This window comes from Anoplolepis gracilipes, chromosome 1 (genome assembly GCF_047496725.1).
Source record: "Anoplolepis gracilipes chromosome 1, ASM4749672v1, whole genome shotgun sequence".
In the NCBI taxonomy this organism is placed as follows: Eukaryota; Metazoa; Arthropoda; class Insecta; order Hymenoptera; family Formicidae; genus Anoplolepis; species Anoplolepis gracilipes.
Genome location: NC_132970.1, coordinates 11781494 through 11799192, shown reverse-complemented (window position 1 = coordinate 11799192; position 17699 = coordinate 11781494). Strand labels below are relative to the sequence as shown.

The 17699-nt window shown below is 32.2% G+C and overlaps 2 protein-coding genes across 7 annotated transcripts in view; one reads left to right on the top strand and one right to left on the bottom strand.

Annotated features, from left to right (window-relative positions):
- The window catches only part of LOC140664612 (ankyrin repeat and BTB/POZ domain-containing protein 2), a 29093-nt gene extending 15120 nt beyond the window's left edge, over positions 1-13973 (bottom strand). Inside the window, exons 1-3 of one of the 2 annotated variants that reach the window (XM_072890330.1) lie at positions 13352-13973; positions 12703-12978; positions 6143-6381 (exon numbers count right to left, since the gene is read on the bottom strand). In XM_072890330.1, coding sequence (XP_072746431.1) covers positions 6143-6348 — 206 coding nt within the window. In that variant the 5' untranslated portion in view covers positions 6349-6381; positions 12703-12978; positions 13352-13973. The remainder of the gene's footprint in view (positions 1-6142; positions 6382-12702; positions 12979-13351) is intronic. The other variant, XM_072890249.1, reaches the window with a different exon arrangement.
- Positions 13974-14097: 124 nt separating this feature from the next.
- On the top strand, positions 14098-17278 carry Mrpl44 (mitochondrial ribosomal protein L44). Of its 5 annotated transcripts, none has more exons than XM_072891260.1 (7): positions 14098-14461; positions 14571-14934; positions 15013-15097; positions 15191-15494; positions 15587-15693; positions 16118-16210; positions 16920-17278. In XM_072891260.1, exons 1-7 carry the CDS (start codon positions 14392-14394, stop codon positions 17100-17102), a joined length of 1206 nt encoding a protein of 401 aa, XP_072747361.1. In that variant the 5' UTR covers positions 14098-14391; the 3' UTR covers positions 17103-17278. The 5 variants fall into 5 exon arrangements, 4 of the variants coding, with proteins under 4 accessions (XP_072747361.1, XP_072747450.1, XP_072747544.1 ...); XM_072891443.1 differs by having other exon boundaries at positions 14103-14461; positions 16641-17044; XR_012046603.1 differs by having other exon boundaries at positions 14105-14461; positions 16087-16210; positions 16920-17002.
- The last annotated feature ends 421 nt before the right edge of the window (positions 17279-17699 follow it).

The following is a 17699-nucleotide window of genomic DNA, read 5'->3' as shown; positions in this document are numbered from 1 at the left end:
TTTCTCGAAGATGATTTCATATATAGACAGCAAGTTATAAAGAGGTTTTAATAACATCTCACGCCTGCGTCTCACATACCGGTATCGTAACCTTTTGTATCGTGAAATCTGTCCACACGATCGACGCGGAGAAGGTTGAGTACCCCGCGTCATTCTTGATTCCTTCCGGTACTGTTTTATCGCGGCACGGCGCGAGGAAGATTCCCAGGAGAGGTTCCTCGTAGTAATTAAACTCGCGCAGGTGAACGCGGGGTGCCTCTCTCGCGGAAAACAGGAAGCGAAGTAGGTCAGCGTTAAAAGCGTCGCCATTAGAATTATACAGCGGCTAATATACGCGTCTGGGAAATGTATGCGTCGCGAAATTATTTCCGCGTGGATCATTATAACGCGCGGGAGAGAGTCAAAAAGAGAGAGACCGAGAGAGAGAGAGAGAGAGAGAGAGAGAGAGAGAGAGAGAGAGAGAGAGAGAGAGAGACTCTGGCTGTTGATATGCAACGGTGCCTCGCTATCATAAATACTTACGAGGCGATTCACGCGTCAAAATTGATAATCGTGTTGTAAATTGAATTGCGCAATCGAACGAAATATTTTCTTTTCCATTATTATTGCAATGATATATCGATAAAAATTTATATAAAATTTTAAATAATTTTATAAATAATTTTATAAAAATTTTGAAAGATTATAATTTCTCACACATAAACTTTTTCGCTTTATATATGATACATGTTACGTACATATTTTTGTATTTTAATATTAATAAATTATATGAATCAAATGTTTTTAAAAATTCACAAATACAAACATGTAAGATACTTTTTTTATCCTTTCTTCAATTTTTGATTAAATTTCATGGATGCTTCACTTTAACATAATTACACTTCTCGAATGATATTTATCATGGCATTTTTTATATACGTATACATATTTTTATTTTTAATATTATGTAAATTATAAGTTTTAATAAGAAATATATATGAATGCGTATGCAAATTTTGTAACTTTAATTTTCACCGTTTATGACAAATTACTCAATTTTTAATATATTTTTCAGAAAAATAAAATTTTCTCTGTTTCAATTATCAAAAGACTAATATGTAAATTATGTGAATCAAACGTCTTTAAAGAGTATTACAAACATACAAGAACGTAAAAGAAACGAAAAATGTTTTTATTAAATTTCGAACAAAATTTTTTGAATGCTTCAACTTAAATTAACTGTATCTCTCGGATAATATTCACGTCACATGGCAATTTTTTATATAATATGTATATATTTTCATTTAATATTATACAAATTACACTATAAGCTTTAATAGAAGCCAGTTATAAAACTACATAGCTACTGCCTCGAGCTCGAGTTACCGTAAATTAACGCGAAGAGAGACAGCTTTATAAACCGGTATATCTATTTCTTAGCGCGTGTTGAGAATCTACCGAAATCAACTTCATCGCACGAGGGATCATTAAACTCCAAGCTATAAAATGATAATAGAAAAAAAAAAACATGAGATGCATCTGTTTAAAGCGTGCGAAAAAGATCGCAAAAATAATGTCGGTATATAAAAGTACACATTGGAATTCGAATATAAATCGTATATAGTTTGGGAGCAAAATACATTCTTGCGGAAAAAGTCGAAAGGTAGAAAAAGTTTCGCGACCGATCGTATAGAATAACATTTACTGAATGAATGAAAAGTTTTTAAGAATGGCCAGACGAAAATCCGTAACATATGTGTCTCGGACACACTCGACAGGAGCAAGAGTTCAAAGGCAGATATTGTCCGTGCTCACGGGGGCGAAACTCCGGTGTCAAGGGCGGCGACGGAGGCGGCGGTGTACGAGGGGATATTAAATTATTTACCGAAGCGTGTCTGCGCCCGAATAATCTCCACCCGCCGAATTCTCTAAGCAACTCTCTCTTTCTCTCTTTCCTGACGAGCCGGTTTATCGCCGGTCGAATAACGTCAGTTATTATTCGACGTCATGGAAAGGAGAATCGCAATTCCTCCTCTCTAGAGTGTGCATGATATATAATTTTTCGTTTTTTCCCGCGCGAAAGTCGTGCATATATACATACATATATTCTAGCACGGAAGTCTTGCAACGTCGCTCTAACCGCATGTATAAAGAGAGTTTTTGATTCTTTATAAAAATTGGATAGTTGTTAATTTGTTTCTTACATTTGGAAAGAGAGAGAGAGAGAGATCGCTATGATATGCAAAAAAAAAAGACATATATATAATAATGTTGCAAGTTATATATAAAGATTTTACTTTGCTCCATGTAAGGATTAAAATATTCATACGTTAATTACTTGCGTAAGAGATACACTTGATTCGGCAGTAATTGAAATTTAATAGCGTCCCACGTTCGAATTTTAATAATCGCCAAAGTTTCAATTGCAATGTGTAAGAACTTGTCTAATAATAAGTTTCAATACATAAAAAACATGCTACGATGGCTTAGATGACTAACGGGGTTCTCGCGAAAGGAAATAAATGCATGAGATATTAGGTGAAACTTTTCAAAATTGAGATTTTCTCCGCTCTATAGTCCGAATCTCTCATTGTCAGTCTTTACTATCACATATTTCACTAAAGAATTAAAAGAAAGGGAAAAAAATTTATTTAATTTTATCAAAAATACTTTATCAAAAATAAACCCAAAACTCTCAACAATTAATAAGTTTTCATTAAGCGACGTGAGATGCCAGTTCACACGGCCGATTGTTTACAAAATGAAAGACAAAATTATCAAAAAAAAAATTTTCGAAAAAATTCCCCGAATCTCAATAAAATTCCATGAGACTTCCCTGATTTTTCTAGATAAAAGAATCCCTAAATATTCCATGGTTTTTCATGAGAGTAGACATCCTGGTTTCTGTAGCTTCTGTATGTCGACTGACTGCAAGAAATTGGCTCTTTTTCAGGAGATGTATTTCTAACGGTTTACAATACTGCAATAAATGCTTGTATACATTAGGGTGTCTACTTAAATCTTGTAAAAAAATGTTCTGAAAATTTCCTGATCTTCCAGATATTTTTGTTCAAAATTCTAGATTAAGAGAATATTTTAAAGATTTTTTAATACAATTTTCTAAAATAAATTCTTTTATTGTATGCATTTTCTAATATTTTGTATTGATACAAAGGAAGAACACAGAACTACTTATATTTCAAATGCTAGATATATAAATATACTAAAAAACCGAATAAAATAAATATTTTAAGATAAATATTTGCATAATATATTATGCATACATTTTCATTTTTTATTATTAAAAATTACAATAAAAAAATGTGTATGTCGTACATTCAATATTAAAACATTAAATATATAAACAGATATATATATATATACATATTTGACTTATCAGCTACTGTCGACTGCTTACAATATAAGCTCAAAATTATCAAAGAGAGAAATTTTTCAAAAATTCGCCAAGTCCCAATAGAATTCCCTGATCTTTAGACACAAAAAAAATTCCTGACAATTCCAGGTTTTCCAAAGAACAGACACCCTGTTATATAGCATTGGAAAAAAATGTCATTAAATGTAAATTAGATTTAATTCAATTATGTATGTTTTAATGATTAAAAAAAAAAAGAACAAATGTCAAAAGAAGATAAACACCTTCTTAGACATTTTGTATTTAAAATATTAAAAGATGATTAGCACCGGAAAAAACATGCAAAATGCATCTGAAAGCCGTACTCCATCTGAACGAAGCGTAAAAAAAAATGGCTCGCAAGGTATTTATTCACTCTATTCGATTTCTACGCCTACGGATACTTTACTTCTGGTAGCAACTATCAATGACATACCGGTGCAGAATTTTACGCGCAGGAGGATAATAAATGCTAACAGTAAAAGCTAGTTAAGATCGACGCTATGCAAGAGCGGAGGAAGGTGAGGCGGAAAGAGCCATTAACCTGAATATCTGCATTGACGGGGTTTCCCCTCACGTGCATCTTTAATCGCGAGTCGCGTTCCCAGATGCAATGCCACGTTTTCCCGCCAGTTTCCGACTTTCGGATAACTAATTAAAAGCGAGCTCTCTTTTCGCACGATCGTGCGCGTGCGTCTATTATGGGTAATATGCCAGACTAATTTCTATTTCATCCTAATTCGCCACCGAGAAAATGAATCGGACGATTGAGCGTTGAATGAAATGAGATGCGCAGCGAGAGTAAAAGTTTCGCGAGCATGACTATACAATAGTAGTCACCAGCATGATCGAAGCTATCTGAGAATATACAAAATTCGTACTCTGAACAAAACGCCTTATTTTTTACCCAGTTGCATCTCCCATTACGCGACATTCAGCTTCTTTCGCAACGCAATGTCTTCGGCAGAAGAACCGTATAATAATAAAAAAAACAAAAAAGAAAATCATAAACTTCCCGGAGGAGTTTTCGCGTACAAAGTTGGTAGAAGCGGTATAAAGACGAGCTCTTAAATTTCGACCGTGTCTTATCTGCATGCTGAGCAGATTTTTCGCTCCCGTGACTGGGATCGAAAGTGATGTTGATGAAACTAAATAACAGGGAAAGATAAGCTATGTCATATAGGACGAACATTGCCAATGGGATCGTTAATCGGATCGGTTGTAATTACGTGCCTCGTAAATTTTAACGATCCTCGATCGGAACAGCCGAATCGATGTGCAAAAAATTGGGCATTATAATTGACAATATCGGATTTACGAAGGTAATGTCTCGTTGCGTACACAAAATCAAGTTTGCAAATGTTATTGGCAGTAGAAATCATTGAAATTCTCATTATTATCCCAAATAATCGCAATTTAATCGATGCTTAATTTTCAAATTGTCGGAAAAATGCTGACACTTGAGTCAATTTGACGGTGTAAAATACATTGACGGAAAGAACGTGCGTGTGCTGTACATTACCGTTATTTTACACTAATCGCGAATAAATGTGAGCTCGTAATCAATATAAAAATATGTAAAGTAATTCCGTATAAAATATAATTATACAATATCACCTATCCTCATATATTCTAATACATTTGTTTAATTTTATATAATTAGATACAAAATAATCAATAATTTTAAATTGATTATATATAAACTAATTAATCATATTTTCTCCGAGAAAGAGTCTTGATGTTTTTTTATAATTAGTTTTCTGAAAAAAAAAGTCTGACAAGAAATTGATAAACATAAATTTATTACGAGATTAACGAAAACAGAAAAAAGAAAAGACAGAAAAAAAAGGTGGAATCAAGTATTTCTAATTCTTTTTTTTCCGTAATATGCGATACGATACTGAAGTATGTCAGATGAAAGTCGAGATGAAAGTGGGATCGGGCATGATGTTAGAGAACTCGGTAGGTCTAGATTTAAGTTATCTCGCAGAGATTTCTAGACGAACAATGAGTATCAACTAACTTTGCTTTTTCGCTTCAACGGTAGAACCTTATGAACCCACTCAGGAATTTCTGCAACCCGCAAGTGCAAAGACCCGAAAGGTTAACTGACAATGCGATGTCTACGAGAGTCTCGGTTTTAAATTCTCCATCTCTTTTCAACGATATTTCTATAGTAAACTTCTTTTATGCACGAGACATCTTTTTCAGATCTTATCTCTCGACATATTTTATGTGGTGGTAGAATTCGGCTCAAATAAAGAAAAATATTTTTTCTTGCAGTCATTCAACAAAATTAAAAAGATTCCAAAACATTTAACGTTTCCTTTTTGAATCTTTGAATTTTATTAACCGTATTACCGCAGCTACATTTAATGCACAAAAACTCCAAATGTGCAATTTTCCTCTTACTATTGTAAAATAAAAAGAAATTACATAATACGTCTCATGTGTATTGAGTGAAGAAGCTTTTATGAAATAGCAAGAAGCAGATTAATTTCTTTTTAATATTATATATAAGTGTAGGATTTTTTAGTTTTTGTAAAATAACAACAGTAAATATATAATAATAATAAAGATAATATCTAATTTCGTCAAAGTTCAAGTTACATAACGTTAAATGCTAGACAATTTTCATTCGATTAATCCTTATCACACCTTAGCAGATTGCCGGGTGGATCGACAGCCATTAATCAGATCTCCATTAAGATAAGTGTCGAGTGACTTTGAAACAAAGAGGAATGCGCTCACCGTCGTGGCTTCGGACGAAGTATCTCGTGACCCGAATCGGATATGCAAATACTCAGACTGAGCGGTCCCCCGTAATGTTCCGACGGAGCGCCAGTGGTCTGCACGGTAGACTGTTGAGGACCGGAGATACTTCCGGCCCAACCGGAAGTGCCGTTTAGAAAAAGCGGCTGTTGTCCGCCGTCCATCGTTGGCCGTTCCACGTTCATGGTGTCCTCCAGGAGCTAGCGCCGCCGGGAAATCTGCAAATTTTGCGCAACAATCATTTTTTATCATTCAAAGTATTGTACAATAAAAAATATGTACTACATATTCAATATTTTTTTAAGATAATGAATACGTTAGCAAAAATAGATATATATTTATAATATATTTTATACGCATAATTTATTTAGCTTTCCGACTATTTACAATGTAAGAGCAAAATTATCAGAGAGAATTTTTTTTTAAATTCCTTGAATTCCAATAAAATTCCCTGAATTTTGCAGTATGAAAAAATTCCTGAAAATTTCAGATTTGCCATGTTTTTCAGAGAGTAGACATCCTGTACTTTTTTACTGTATCTAGATCTAGAGTATATTATTAAACAGTATATTATCTCAAGTATAATATATTATACGAATATATATTTTTATACACTATAATGTTTTTAAACACGTTTTAAACAGTTTTTTTTTTGTTTTACACATAATTATTTTCAACACTATTTAACATATAACATAAGTGTCAAAAACACATGTTAAACAAAAAGAATATATTTTTTTATTTTAAAAAAACTAGAGTTTTTATTTGTCTTTTTACATCGTGCGCTCCTATTGCCTTTGTTCATTATTAGAATATATAGTATAATATTTCTTAAAAAAAAAACATGTGTTTTACTAACTCTCTAAGTACATTATATTTGAATGTTGTCATTTCAATTTTTACTCCTTCCTCTGTTATTTTGTTTTACATCATTGCATCCTGTCAATATAACATTTTGAATTTAAGCAGACCTAGTTATTTGTACAATGATAAATTTCGTTGTTGAACAATATCGGGAGAGATATTTGTTCATCACTACGGAAGGAAAGAACATTGTGAAATGCATTTCCAAACTCGGTGAATGAAAGGAAATGTTGTACAAACACGTCGCAGGAGATAATACAGAAACTGCAGCACACAATTCACACGAGAAACTATCTAACTAGGGATAATCTATGAAAGAAAGTAATTATGCGAAACTTTCTCGAGCGCGAAGGTCATTAACGAGCAGCCGGATAATTGTGGGTGGATAATTAACCGCTAAGATGCTTATCACGTTGAGGAAAACAACTATTCAAACTTTATTCATACGATTAAAGAGTATCAAACAAAACCGACAATAAAAATCATACTCCGTTAATAATATCCAAATTATACTTATTCAAATGCATTTTAATACAAAAAAAAAAAAAGAAAGTGCAAAAGAAGAAGTAAAATCAAAAAGCGAAAAAGAAGGGAAAGTTGGAAAGCTAATTTCGTTAATCAGAAATTATTGTGCGCGTAACATTCTATAAGAATTTAGAAAATGAGCAGAGATATTTTAGAAATAATATAAATTGCTTATATTTTTCTTTTGTGATATATGTATCTCAATAAATATAAAATTAGAGAAACTTATTTCTTTTTATACACATATATTATATTTCTGTTTTATTTTCTCAAAAGATACCATCGTCTATTTTTACCCGTGTATGGAAAATTACTACCTACCGATTATATATAATCCCGTAAGAAAACGGAACGAAAAGAATAAATTACGAGAATATATTTGACCTAAATTACGATAACTCAGACGAATTATCAGGTCAGATAAACAAACGTGTAAAAGCCGCTACGAGAATGCATCATCGCGGATGCGTCTCTTACTCGAAAAGAGTGTTTTGAGGATCAAGGATGAGAAATGCTATCTCAATGTACCCGGGTCTGGAATTCTCGCCCCGCGTAACATCGTGTTTGTGCTCGTGTTGCTCGCTTTGACGAACTCTCATATGCAATTACTCTGCCAAGGCTCCCAAAGTGCTTCCTTAAGCGTGCGTTTCAAGAAGGGGGACGCCGTCGTCGTATCCCTTGACGTGCCCGGCTGCTCTTTCGAAGAAGTTTTATCGATGTAATATTCGCCGAATCTCATCAGTACGACAGTTCTCCAGGTTGGAATGACGGGGCAGTCATATAAAGCCAGTATATCCTTTTTCGGCTATTTTTAATATTATAAAAATCATATGTAAATTATAAAAAAAAAAAAAATCTTTTTAAAAGTTAATGAAAAGCTCCCAAGAACGCTCTTGTTTTCAAAATTTAGAAAAAAATATTAACTGTGTATAAATATTGATATATATTGATAAATTTAAATTTTCTTTTTATTTAAAAAAATGAGAGTTCGGACATCGTCTAGTTTACATAAGACGGGAAAGATTTTGTAAAATTTGTATATATATTTCTCACGTTTCTTGAAAAAAGAATAGATCGCATATGAATAGACTGCACTCAATTCTCATTTCGGTGACTTATTTAATAACGTATGAGACTCTGAAGTAGCTGATGTAAAGTAAACGGACCCGCCAAAAATGACGTTGTCCTGAAGTGTACTTTTAACTGACCTCGACTGGTCTCACACATACATCTTTTTAACTGATTATATACATGTCGGCCGGATATACATGTGTATATACCTACATCTGAGAATGAGCAGGTATATATACGAATATAAAGTTGCGCTCTCGGCGTAAGTCTATCATTTGTCAGAAGAAAATCAGGGTCAACCGATAATCGTCCGATAAAGTGATTTTATAAAAAGACAAATTGGATATTAAATATTTCTCGGAAAATAATGCCATATTTGTTTGAAAGAAATTTTGAGAAGATCGATATTCCCGATCTTTCCCTCAACTAGTGCTTTCTACGGAACAATACAATAGAATATAAACAATAAAATATTATATTACAAAAAAATATATACAGGAAAAAAATTACTATTAGTTTAGTAGTATATTATGGATTGGTATGCATTTTATTGTATTTTTTAATTTTTTGTTTTTTTTTTACATTTTAATTTAACTTTCTTTAACCTTTTAATTAGTTTAATCTCTTTTTTCTTAACCGTGTACATAATTTCAAAATCCACTAAAGATAAAAACATTTTTTAATTTAAATTAAAATTCAAGATTCTTAAATTTTACAAATACAGTTAAAAAATTTACAAATATTTACAAAAGTTAAAAAAAAAAGAATTTTACAAATAATAAATTAAAGAACATTATCGGTCAATTTCCCGCCAAATTTTTACAACCATCAGTATTTATTATTACTCCTACCTGCCTTTGTTAACTTTTAGTAATAATAATTAAAATCAAATGTGCGTATTTTCCTGGAAATATACTTGGTTCCATTAGCTTTTTTTATACCATATTATTACATATCAATCAGGCAAGAATGTGATATCTCCTGTGAGTATACCCCGGCAAATCAAGGAAGTGGTTAAAATGTATGACGATACAGCGATGCCTTCGAGGCGACACCTGACAGCTCGTCCGACTCGTCTCGATCAATCCACTGATGATTACTGGTCCCTTAAGAGAACCAATTGCATCAATACGTTGCGGATGCACTCTAATTTTAGTTAAATAAATTTTCCTTCACACTATTTACGTCATGTACAAAATAAAATTTACATTTCTAAAAATATAATTCGTATTCTATAAAAATATAATTTGTATTCTATAAAAAAATTCTATAAAAATATAATTTTTTAATAGAAAGCTAATTTTATATAAAACATGTTCAAACTATGATGTATGATCTCTATGTCGATAAATTATTTTTTAAAATCATTTCATCGAGAAAGATATTTCAAATATATCCTTTTCTTAGCCTTCACTCTGTGATGTGCTTCTTTAAAAAATTTCTTTAACTTAACGAAAAGTCGCGAAAATTCGTCCAGTTTCTGGGGAAAAAAACTTGGAAAATTCCAAATTAAAAAATTTTATTTCTTTTTTTATTCTGGTCCCACAAGTGTGATGGATTATCGTTAGACTTTTCTAAGAGCTAAATTCTTCACAAACGTCAAGTTTTTTATTCATGATGATTTGTAAAATCTTTTTCAAACATCTAGAATTTTTAGCGTCTTACATTATACATGTAGTTTTATTAAAAAGTATTAATATTCGAATAATAATCGATTTCGAGTAAGTAAGTTGCGATTAAGTTTCTTATAGTGAAAACATAAACTTCATATCTTTCTATGGATCTGTTTATATTCTTAATCACTACAACTTTGTTTTTAAAACATAGAACTGTAGAATTCTTGGCGGGAAAAAGTCGGAACTCTCATGATTATTTTAAAATGCTATTCTATCCTAGGAAGAAAAAGTTCATATGTAATCAAATATAAATATATATAATTATATATAAAATTTGTCTATATGTAATGTTTCCTTTCTCTTGTATAATCTCTATCTTGTATAATCTCTGTACATACAGGAAAAATAATTAGAAAAATAATCGCATTATTTTTTAAGCGAAATTTAAAAAAAGTGAGAAGAAAATTGTCTATATATAATCATATATAAATTTATAGATAATTATACAGAGTGTCTCAGAAATTGGAGACACGGAATGCACAGCCTGATTAACCGTGCCACAAGAAGCAACTTTTTTCTCAGCGAAAATATCGAGGAAGGTCATAATTTTTTGCAAACTTCCAAATTTTGCTACTATATATCTTTGTAATTAATTGTAAGTCTTAAATAAAAATTTTAGTAAAGTAAATTCCACCTAATATTGTTTATAACTCAAAAATTATTAATGTCTCGACATTTTTATTGAGAAAAAAGTTGCTTCTTCTGGTGCGGACAAACACGCTGCACGTCCTGTGTCCTAAAATTCTGGGGCATCCTGTATAAAGGCATTTTCTTATTCTTCAAATTTTATTTTTTTAAACAATAACGAAAATTACTCTTTTAATTATTGTTCAATTAATCTTCTAATTATTTTTCTTGTATATATACGGACATAATTTATTATATATATATAATTATATATATAAATATATTTATAATTTCATATATATATATAAATTAATAGTTACATATATTTATATTTAAATTATATATCGACTTTTTTCGGGTAATTTTAAGAATGAGATACTAAGTTTATAAAAATTCCCCAGTTGCACCGTTTTTTTTTCTTCTTTTATTTCATTTATAAAGAATTAAAAAATTACGAAAGATTTAAAGATTCGCTCGATACAGCTGAGCGTAAACGCGTGGGCGCGGAGGAAAGTATATGATCAGGGCGCGTGATACTCTTGACGCGGCGTTGAAACTCGTACGTAAGACCTATACGCGGCATTAAATACACATATGTGTGTATGTGTGTGTACGTACACGTATATACACATAAGCGACGTGGTGTAAGCGACCGCCGCATTCCAAGAGGGCTACCCAAACTAAAGCTTATACCAGAATACCTTATACATCGAGCTCTCTCTCTCTCTCTCGCTCTCTTTCTCTCTCTCTCTCTCTTTCTCTCTCCTCTCCCCGCACCCGCTTCATCTCGATATTTCCCGTACCTCTCTCGTCCATCTCTCCACAGCGCTTCTTTTCTTCCCCCTCTCGTTTTCCTCTCTTCTCCTACTTTATCCTTCCTAGCGTCTCTCGCAAGAATCCACGCTCATCTTGTCCCTTTACGCGTATGAAATTTACATATTTCGCTCTGTTTTTTTTTTCTCTCTTTTTTTATCTCTTTACGAACGTCACGTAACACCCGGTACAATCTCATCGACTTCATCGAATTTGATTCGATCTCGAGATCTTATGACGTTGATGCTCGTCGTATTTATAAATATTTTATCTTTTAATAAAATAAAATATACAAGAATAGATTCCTATAATGTCGATTAATTTTGATCGGGAACTATCTTTCCATTATTCTCCATAAGAAAGAGAGAGCCATTTAAAATATAACGTTTGATATAACTAACAAGTAAATATTGAAGGAATTATCTTAGCTCTTTAACGGTTCTAACGGTTTCAAGATCCATAAGAAATATTAAGTAAAATTTAAAAGAGGAACAAGAAAAAGGATTTGATGTCTTCTAATACGGTGTGTATGGATTTCTATTTCATATATTTCAATCGAAATACTCGACGACTTGAAATTTTTTAGTTATACTTTTAGTGGAATTATATTTTAATTGTACTTTTCTATATCCCTAAGGAACTTCTTCAGAGACCTAATGAGTTCCAATTAATTGTGTTTTAATATTTTTGAAAGTAAAGATTAATTACATTTTTGGCATTTAAATTAAAGCAGATGCATATTTTCAGATAGAAAATGATATGAAAAAAAGAACAAAATAGACAGAATAATACATAAATGTCGACATACATATATCATTAGGATTATACGTTCACCTTTAGGCAAATGATTGTCCAGGAATGTGAAAATAGGCATAAGCAAACAATTTATGATTGATGGGCTTTGAACGACTAAAGTCGTTTGTCCATCCACCTGTCCTCGATTGCGAATAAAACGTGGCTTACCAAAAGTCGTTCAACGCGTTGACAGAAAGGGGTACGTCCTCGGGCTGTCGGGCACATATCTGGGAAACCGAAGAGAGACCAAAGTTTTTGCCACTCTTGCGAACGAGGGCCCACGTTCTCCAGCAAATTTTCGTCTCACTTGCACCGTTTTTATTACCATCAAAAGCAACAGGCATGTTCTTCTTGCACTGTCTGCAATCTTTCTCTTCTTATGACGATGATGTTTTAAACAAGTCGAAAAAACTTTCCTTTTTCCTATCGCAGTATCTTCTTTTCCTATAAACACACACACCACATACACTTTTTATTTTTAATATAATTTAATATAATTTAATCGATGGACAATATATATATATATATATATATATATATATAGATGCTAAAAAAGATATGAAATAAACACGAAAAATGCTGTTTTATCTTTTTTTGTACAATTTATTTCATTTCTTAAATTTTATCTTTCAAATTCGTACTTTGCAAAATTTTCAATATTCGAAAAAGCGAATCAATCTAAGATCAAACAATTAGTAATAAATAATTACACTACTTATTTTCAGCTTCATATATATTTAATGAATAGAAAGTTAATTTCTCTACTTTTTAAACATATCTAAATTATCAACAACATCCGAATACATTCTCCACTTACGGAAGTTTTTTCCATTTCATCCTATTCTCTTCGTGTAAAATTCTATCGTAAACTATGCATTAAAAAAAATCCAAACTTTGAAGTTTTCAAATATAAATTCAATTTCTTTACAATGAACAATAAGCACAAAATTGTCTCGTTTAACCAGCGCCGATCTCGAGATCTCTTCCCTTACAAGTATTACAAGTACAAAGGAGGAAGAAAGACTAAAGGAACAAACCTCTCTCTCTCTCGAGATGCGCGTGGAACTGTAAACACGCCCGGGCCTTTAAAAAGGTGTCTCTTTCTCTCTCGTGCACGGCATGGCAAACCGTCGCTGATAGAATCCGATGAGATGAGGCCGATTGTCCCCGCAGCTATCGCTCCGGGCGATTCGAAATCCTCGCGTTGATATCACGCACATTCGCGCCGACTTTTTTCTCCGCGATCGCGCGCCCCTCGCGACCGCGCACTCACGCTCGATCGCCGTGGCTTTTCGGCAGCTGTCAATTACTGCTAACACAGTTGCCGCGTTTATGCAGCATCTCGATCCGACCGCTCTTTCGTGGTCCAGAGAAATCGTCCGAGAGAAACAAAAAAAAAAACCCGCGCGAGACCCGTGGAGAAAATTACGTCAGCGCTACCTGACGGACATCTTTGCAAACCATTATCGATAATCATAAGAGTTATCGATCATAGATAGTCACATATCGAGATATGATAAAGGATCTTTGAGCTTTTCATTCCTGTGTGTCTCTTGGCACTGGTATGTTTTTTTTCGTTTTATTGTATAAATATAAAATTGTTTAAAAAAGTTGCCAATTACGTGGGAATTTATGCAGGTTGAAAGGTCAAGTAAAAAAATTAATTTACCGTGTACTTTTTGGTAAAATAAAGAATACTCGGACGAAATTGTGTAGAAAATTCTTGTGTTTATACCTAACCTGAATTAATAAGCTATTGTGTCGAGCTGTAAATTATTTGGAGTGAGGATATCTGCTGACAGGTGTTGACGAACAATTTCTCTGAAACAATTTAAATAACGAAATTATCATTCTAACATGAACACCTTACGTTCGTGTGTTAAAACTGTTATCCTAAGTAAAGGAGTGCGCTCTGTAAATTACGAAGGTTAGACTTACTATTTATAATATATTATGTAGTTGTGCGATCTCGTTAAAATAAATAGAATTGTAATAATTTGTCTTATCAAATTTATCTATATAATTTTGTGTTACAGGACAAAGATGTATTAAAAGATGGGTGGCTGCAACGCAAATAGCAATAACTACACGCAAAAAGAAAGTACCTGTGCAAGAACCAAAGCGCAATACCTTCTTGGAATGGAACAGATCTGCAGAAATTTATGCATTTAATAAGAGACTATCCGAAGATTTCAATTTTGAAAAATTGGAGCAAGCTTTCACTCATAGATCGTATATTATTCGAGAAGAAGAACGGCAGAAACAAATGGGAATAGAAGACCCTAAACTTGATGTACAGGATAACACAGATCTTATTATGAAAGGCGAGAAGCTTACCTCAGAAATTGTACAAAATTACTTAACCCAAGTTTTACCTCATGTACCTGAGAATGTCATAATGTATGTATGATTCAAGTTTAAATTTAAAAAATTTAAATTTTATATAGATTGAATAATAAAAAATTAATTCTATTCCAGTTTATTACATGATTATCTTCTTTCCGAAGAAACACTCGCCAAAGTAGCTTCTCATATTGGAACTAAAGATATTATTTTAACTGAAGTAAGTATATATGTGTGAAGAGAGAGATAGAAATCTGTTGCAAGTAAAAAATAACATCATTTTTAATTTATTATTTGTCAATTATTATTTTAGGAACATCCAGTAGCAAAGAAAACTTTAGCTGATACGTTCCTTGCACTTGTTGCAGCACTTGCAGAAAGTGTAGACACGAATCATGTGGCAAATTTTGTTAAAGATTTCCTAATTGTAATACTAGTTGAGAAAGATTTAACAGAAATCTGGAATCCAGATCAACCAGTCGAAATTTTAAATGATGTTCTACAGAAACAAAACAGATCGCCCGTTGAACCGCGACTTATCGGGCAAGCGGGACAAAGTACACTATTAGTCGCATATCATGTCGCAATGTATTCTGACAAAGAATTTCTAGGTTCAGGTAAGTGATAATGGGAACGCAATTTTATTTAATACATTTCATTTATCAATATATGCAATAATTGCTTATTTATTCCTTATATTATTTTTTAGGCTTTGGTCAAACAATCCAGGAAGCCAAAAATGTAGCTGCCATAAATGTCTTAAGCCGAATGTTTGGTTTATCAGATTCTAGTAAACCAATCAAAATCGACAAAACGGTAAATATATTCTCGTAAAAGAAACGAATGTGTAATTTTTAATTTTTCAAAGAAAATATTTAGTACAATAAAATAATAAATATTACAACACTTTTTTTTTTTGTAAAATATAAGAAATAAATATATATATAAAATATTCAAAAAATTTGGGAAAGGACGATACGTACCGTTTATAAACATGTAAATAAGATATATATTTCCTTGAAATTTTATTAAAGTATACAAATTGCTTTTTTTTGTTTTTTTTTAAATTATATATATATTTTTTTTTCAATTAATCACGTATGATATATAAAGCGCAATACAGCTATAGTAAGGTAATAAAGACACAGGAATCTTAAGCCTTATTTACATGCTCCGAAAGTCTTCAATCATTGGCTATTTCGTTGGCAGCAAAGAAATCCTCCAATAATTGTTAACGCAGAGTCTAGTGAAAATGGGAGAATATGATTCTTTACAACTTATCTCGCGAGAGGGCACCAACAACGACGAAAGTCCGTGTTTTATACATCTTTATGTAAGTTTCTACTCTATCTGATCGTAGTTGAAGCGAAAACACGCGCACTGCAAACTGCAATCTGCAAATGCATGTTGTGCCGGAGACAAACCTCTCCGGTCGAGCTTTGAATCATGCGATCTTATCGACGATCAGGGTCTTTTCTACTTGAGAACCAGAATGTCAAGTTTGCGCTGCACGATACTTAAAAACTCGCTTAGATCCCGATTTTTCCAAGAATTGTATTTTTTCTGAAGCATTTAAAAACGTTTTATTTTAAAATATTACAGAGATGTAAAATATAAAAATAATGTATTAAAAATTCCTGTATTCTTACTCGTGATAATGAAAACGCAACTCTCATTACACCGAGAATGAAATTTATTAAAATTCTAACGTGAGAATTTAATCAAAAAATTCTTATTTACATATTTTTCTACATTGTTTACAGCGTATACTTGCAAATACATAGTAAAAACTGCATACCTCATGAATGTTAATAAAGCTTTAGTATTCAGTATGAAAAAGAAATGTGTTTAGCCTCCGCTTTCGAAATTCTTATTTTTTTCTGAATCGCCGACTCGAAATGTTCCGATGTTTCCGAAAATGATACCGATTATAACGCAAATCGTCGAATTTCGTATTTCATGCGGATGTGGTTACGAGGATGAAAGGAGATTCTGTGCATGCGAAGTAACAATCAAAGTTTGAGTACGACAATTTCTGGCAGATGGCTCCGAAAATGGATTTCCGCGAACTGACAGCAGCTACCTTTAACGATGACGATGCCAATGCTCTTGTAGAAATGACGCAACTAACTAATGGAACTAACTATTCAGCTTCCATGTTCGTAACACATATGCGACGAATGATGTTTAACTATCGCCAGATGCAATGGCCGTTCATTAAATGACAAAGATGTATCGAGGACAGTACGATGGCATCGAAATCGAATAAAGAAGGCTCGTCGAAAAAATTGATAGAGAGAATTCTTTAAGTGAAATTTAAGCATTCTAATTTTTTATATGTTACACTTTTCTTATTTGTATAGAAAATTTTATTCAATATTAATATATTATATTTCCTTCATCCTTCTCCAATAACTCTATAAAAAAAATACTAAAATTATTTCTCACAATAGCTTTTTTAAAAAGAATACATAAATCAGAGATCTCTATATCGCATCACATAACTTTAAAATTTTCCACGTGATACACGTTTTACAATTCGATTAAAATTGATTAGATTGATTGATTAAAGCAACTATCAATTTAGTTTAATAGAAATTGCCAATAAATAATTTCTCGCAGAAATCGAGCAATTTTAATTGCTCGATTGAAAAAGAGAGAAAGTTTACATATATTGCGACAAACATTTTTATTCCAAGTTATTCGATTACAGATGTTGCATCATTTTTCAGAAACTCTCCACGTGCTTTTATTTCCTAGCACATAAATACCAAAAAATCGATAAACATATATAATTCTTATCTATTATTGGCGAGCTGAAA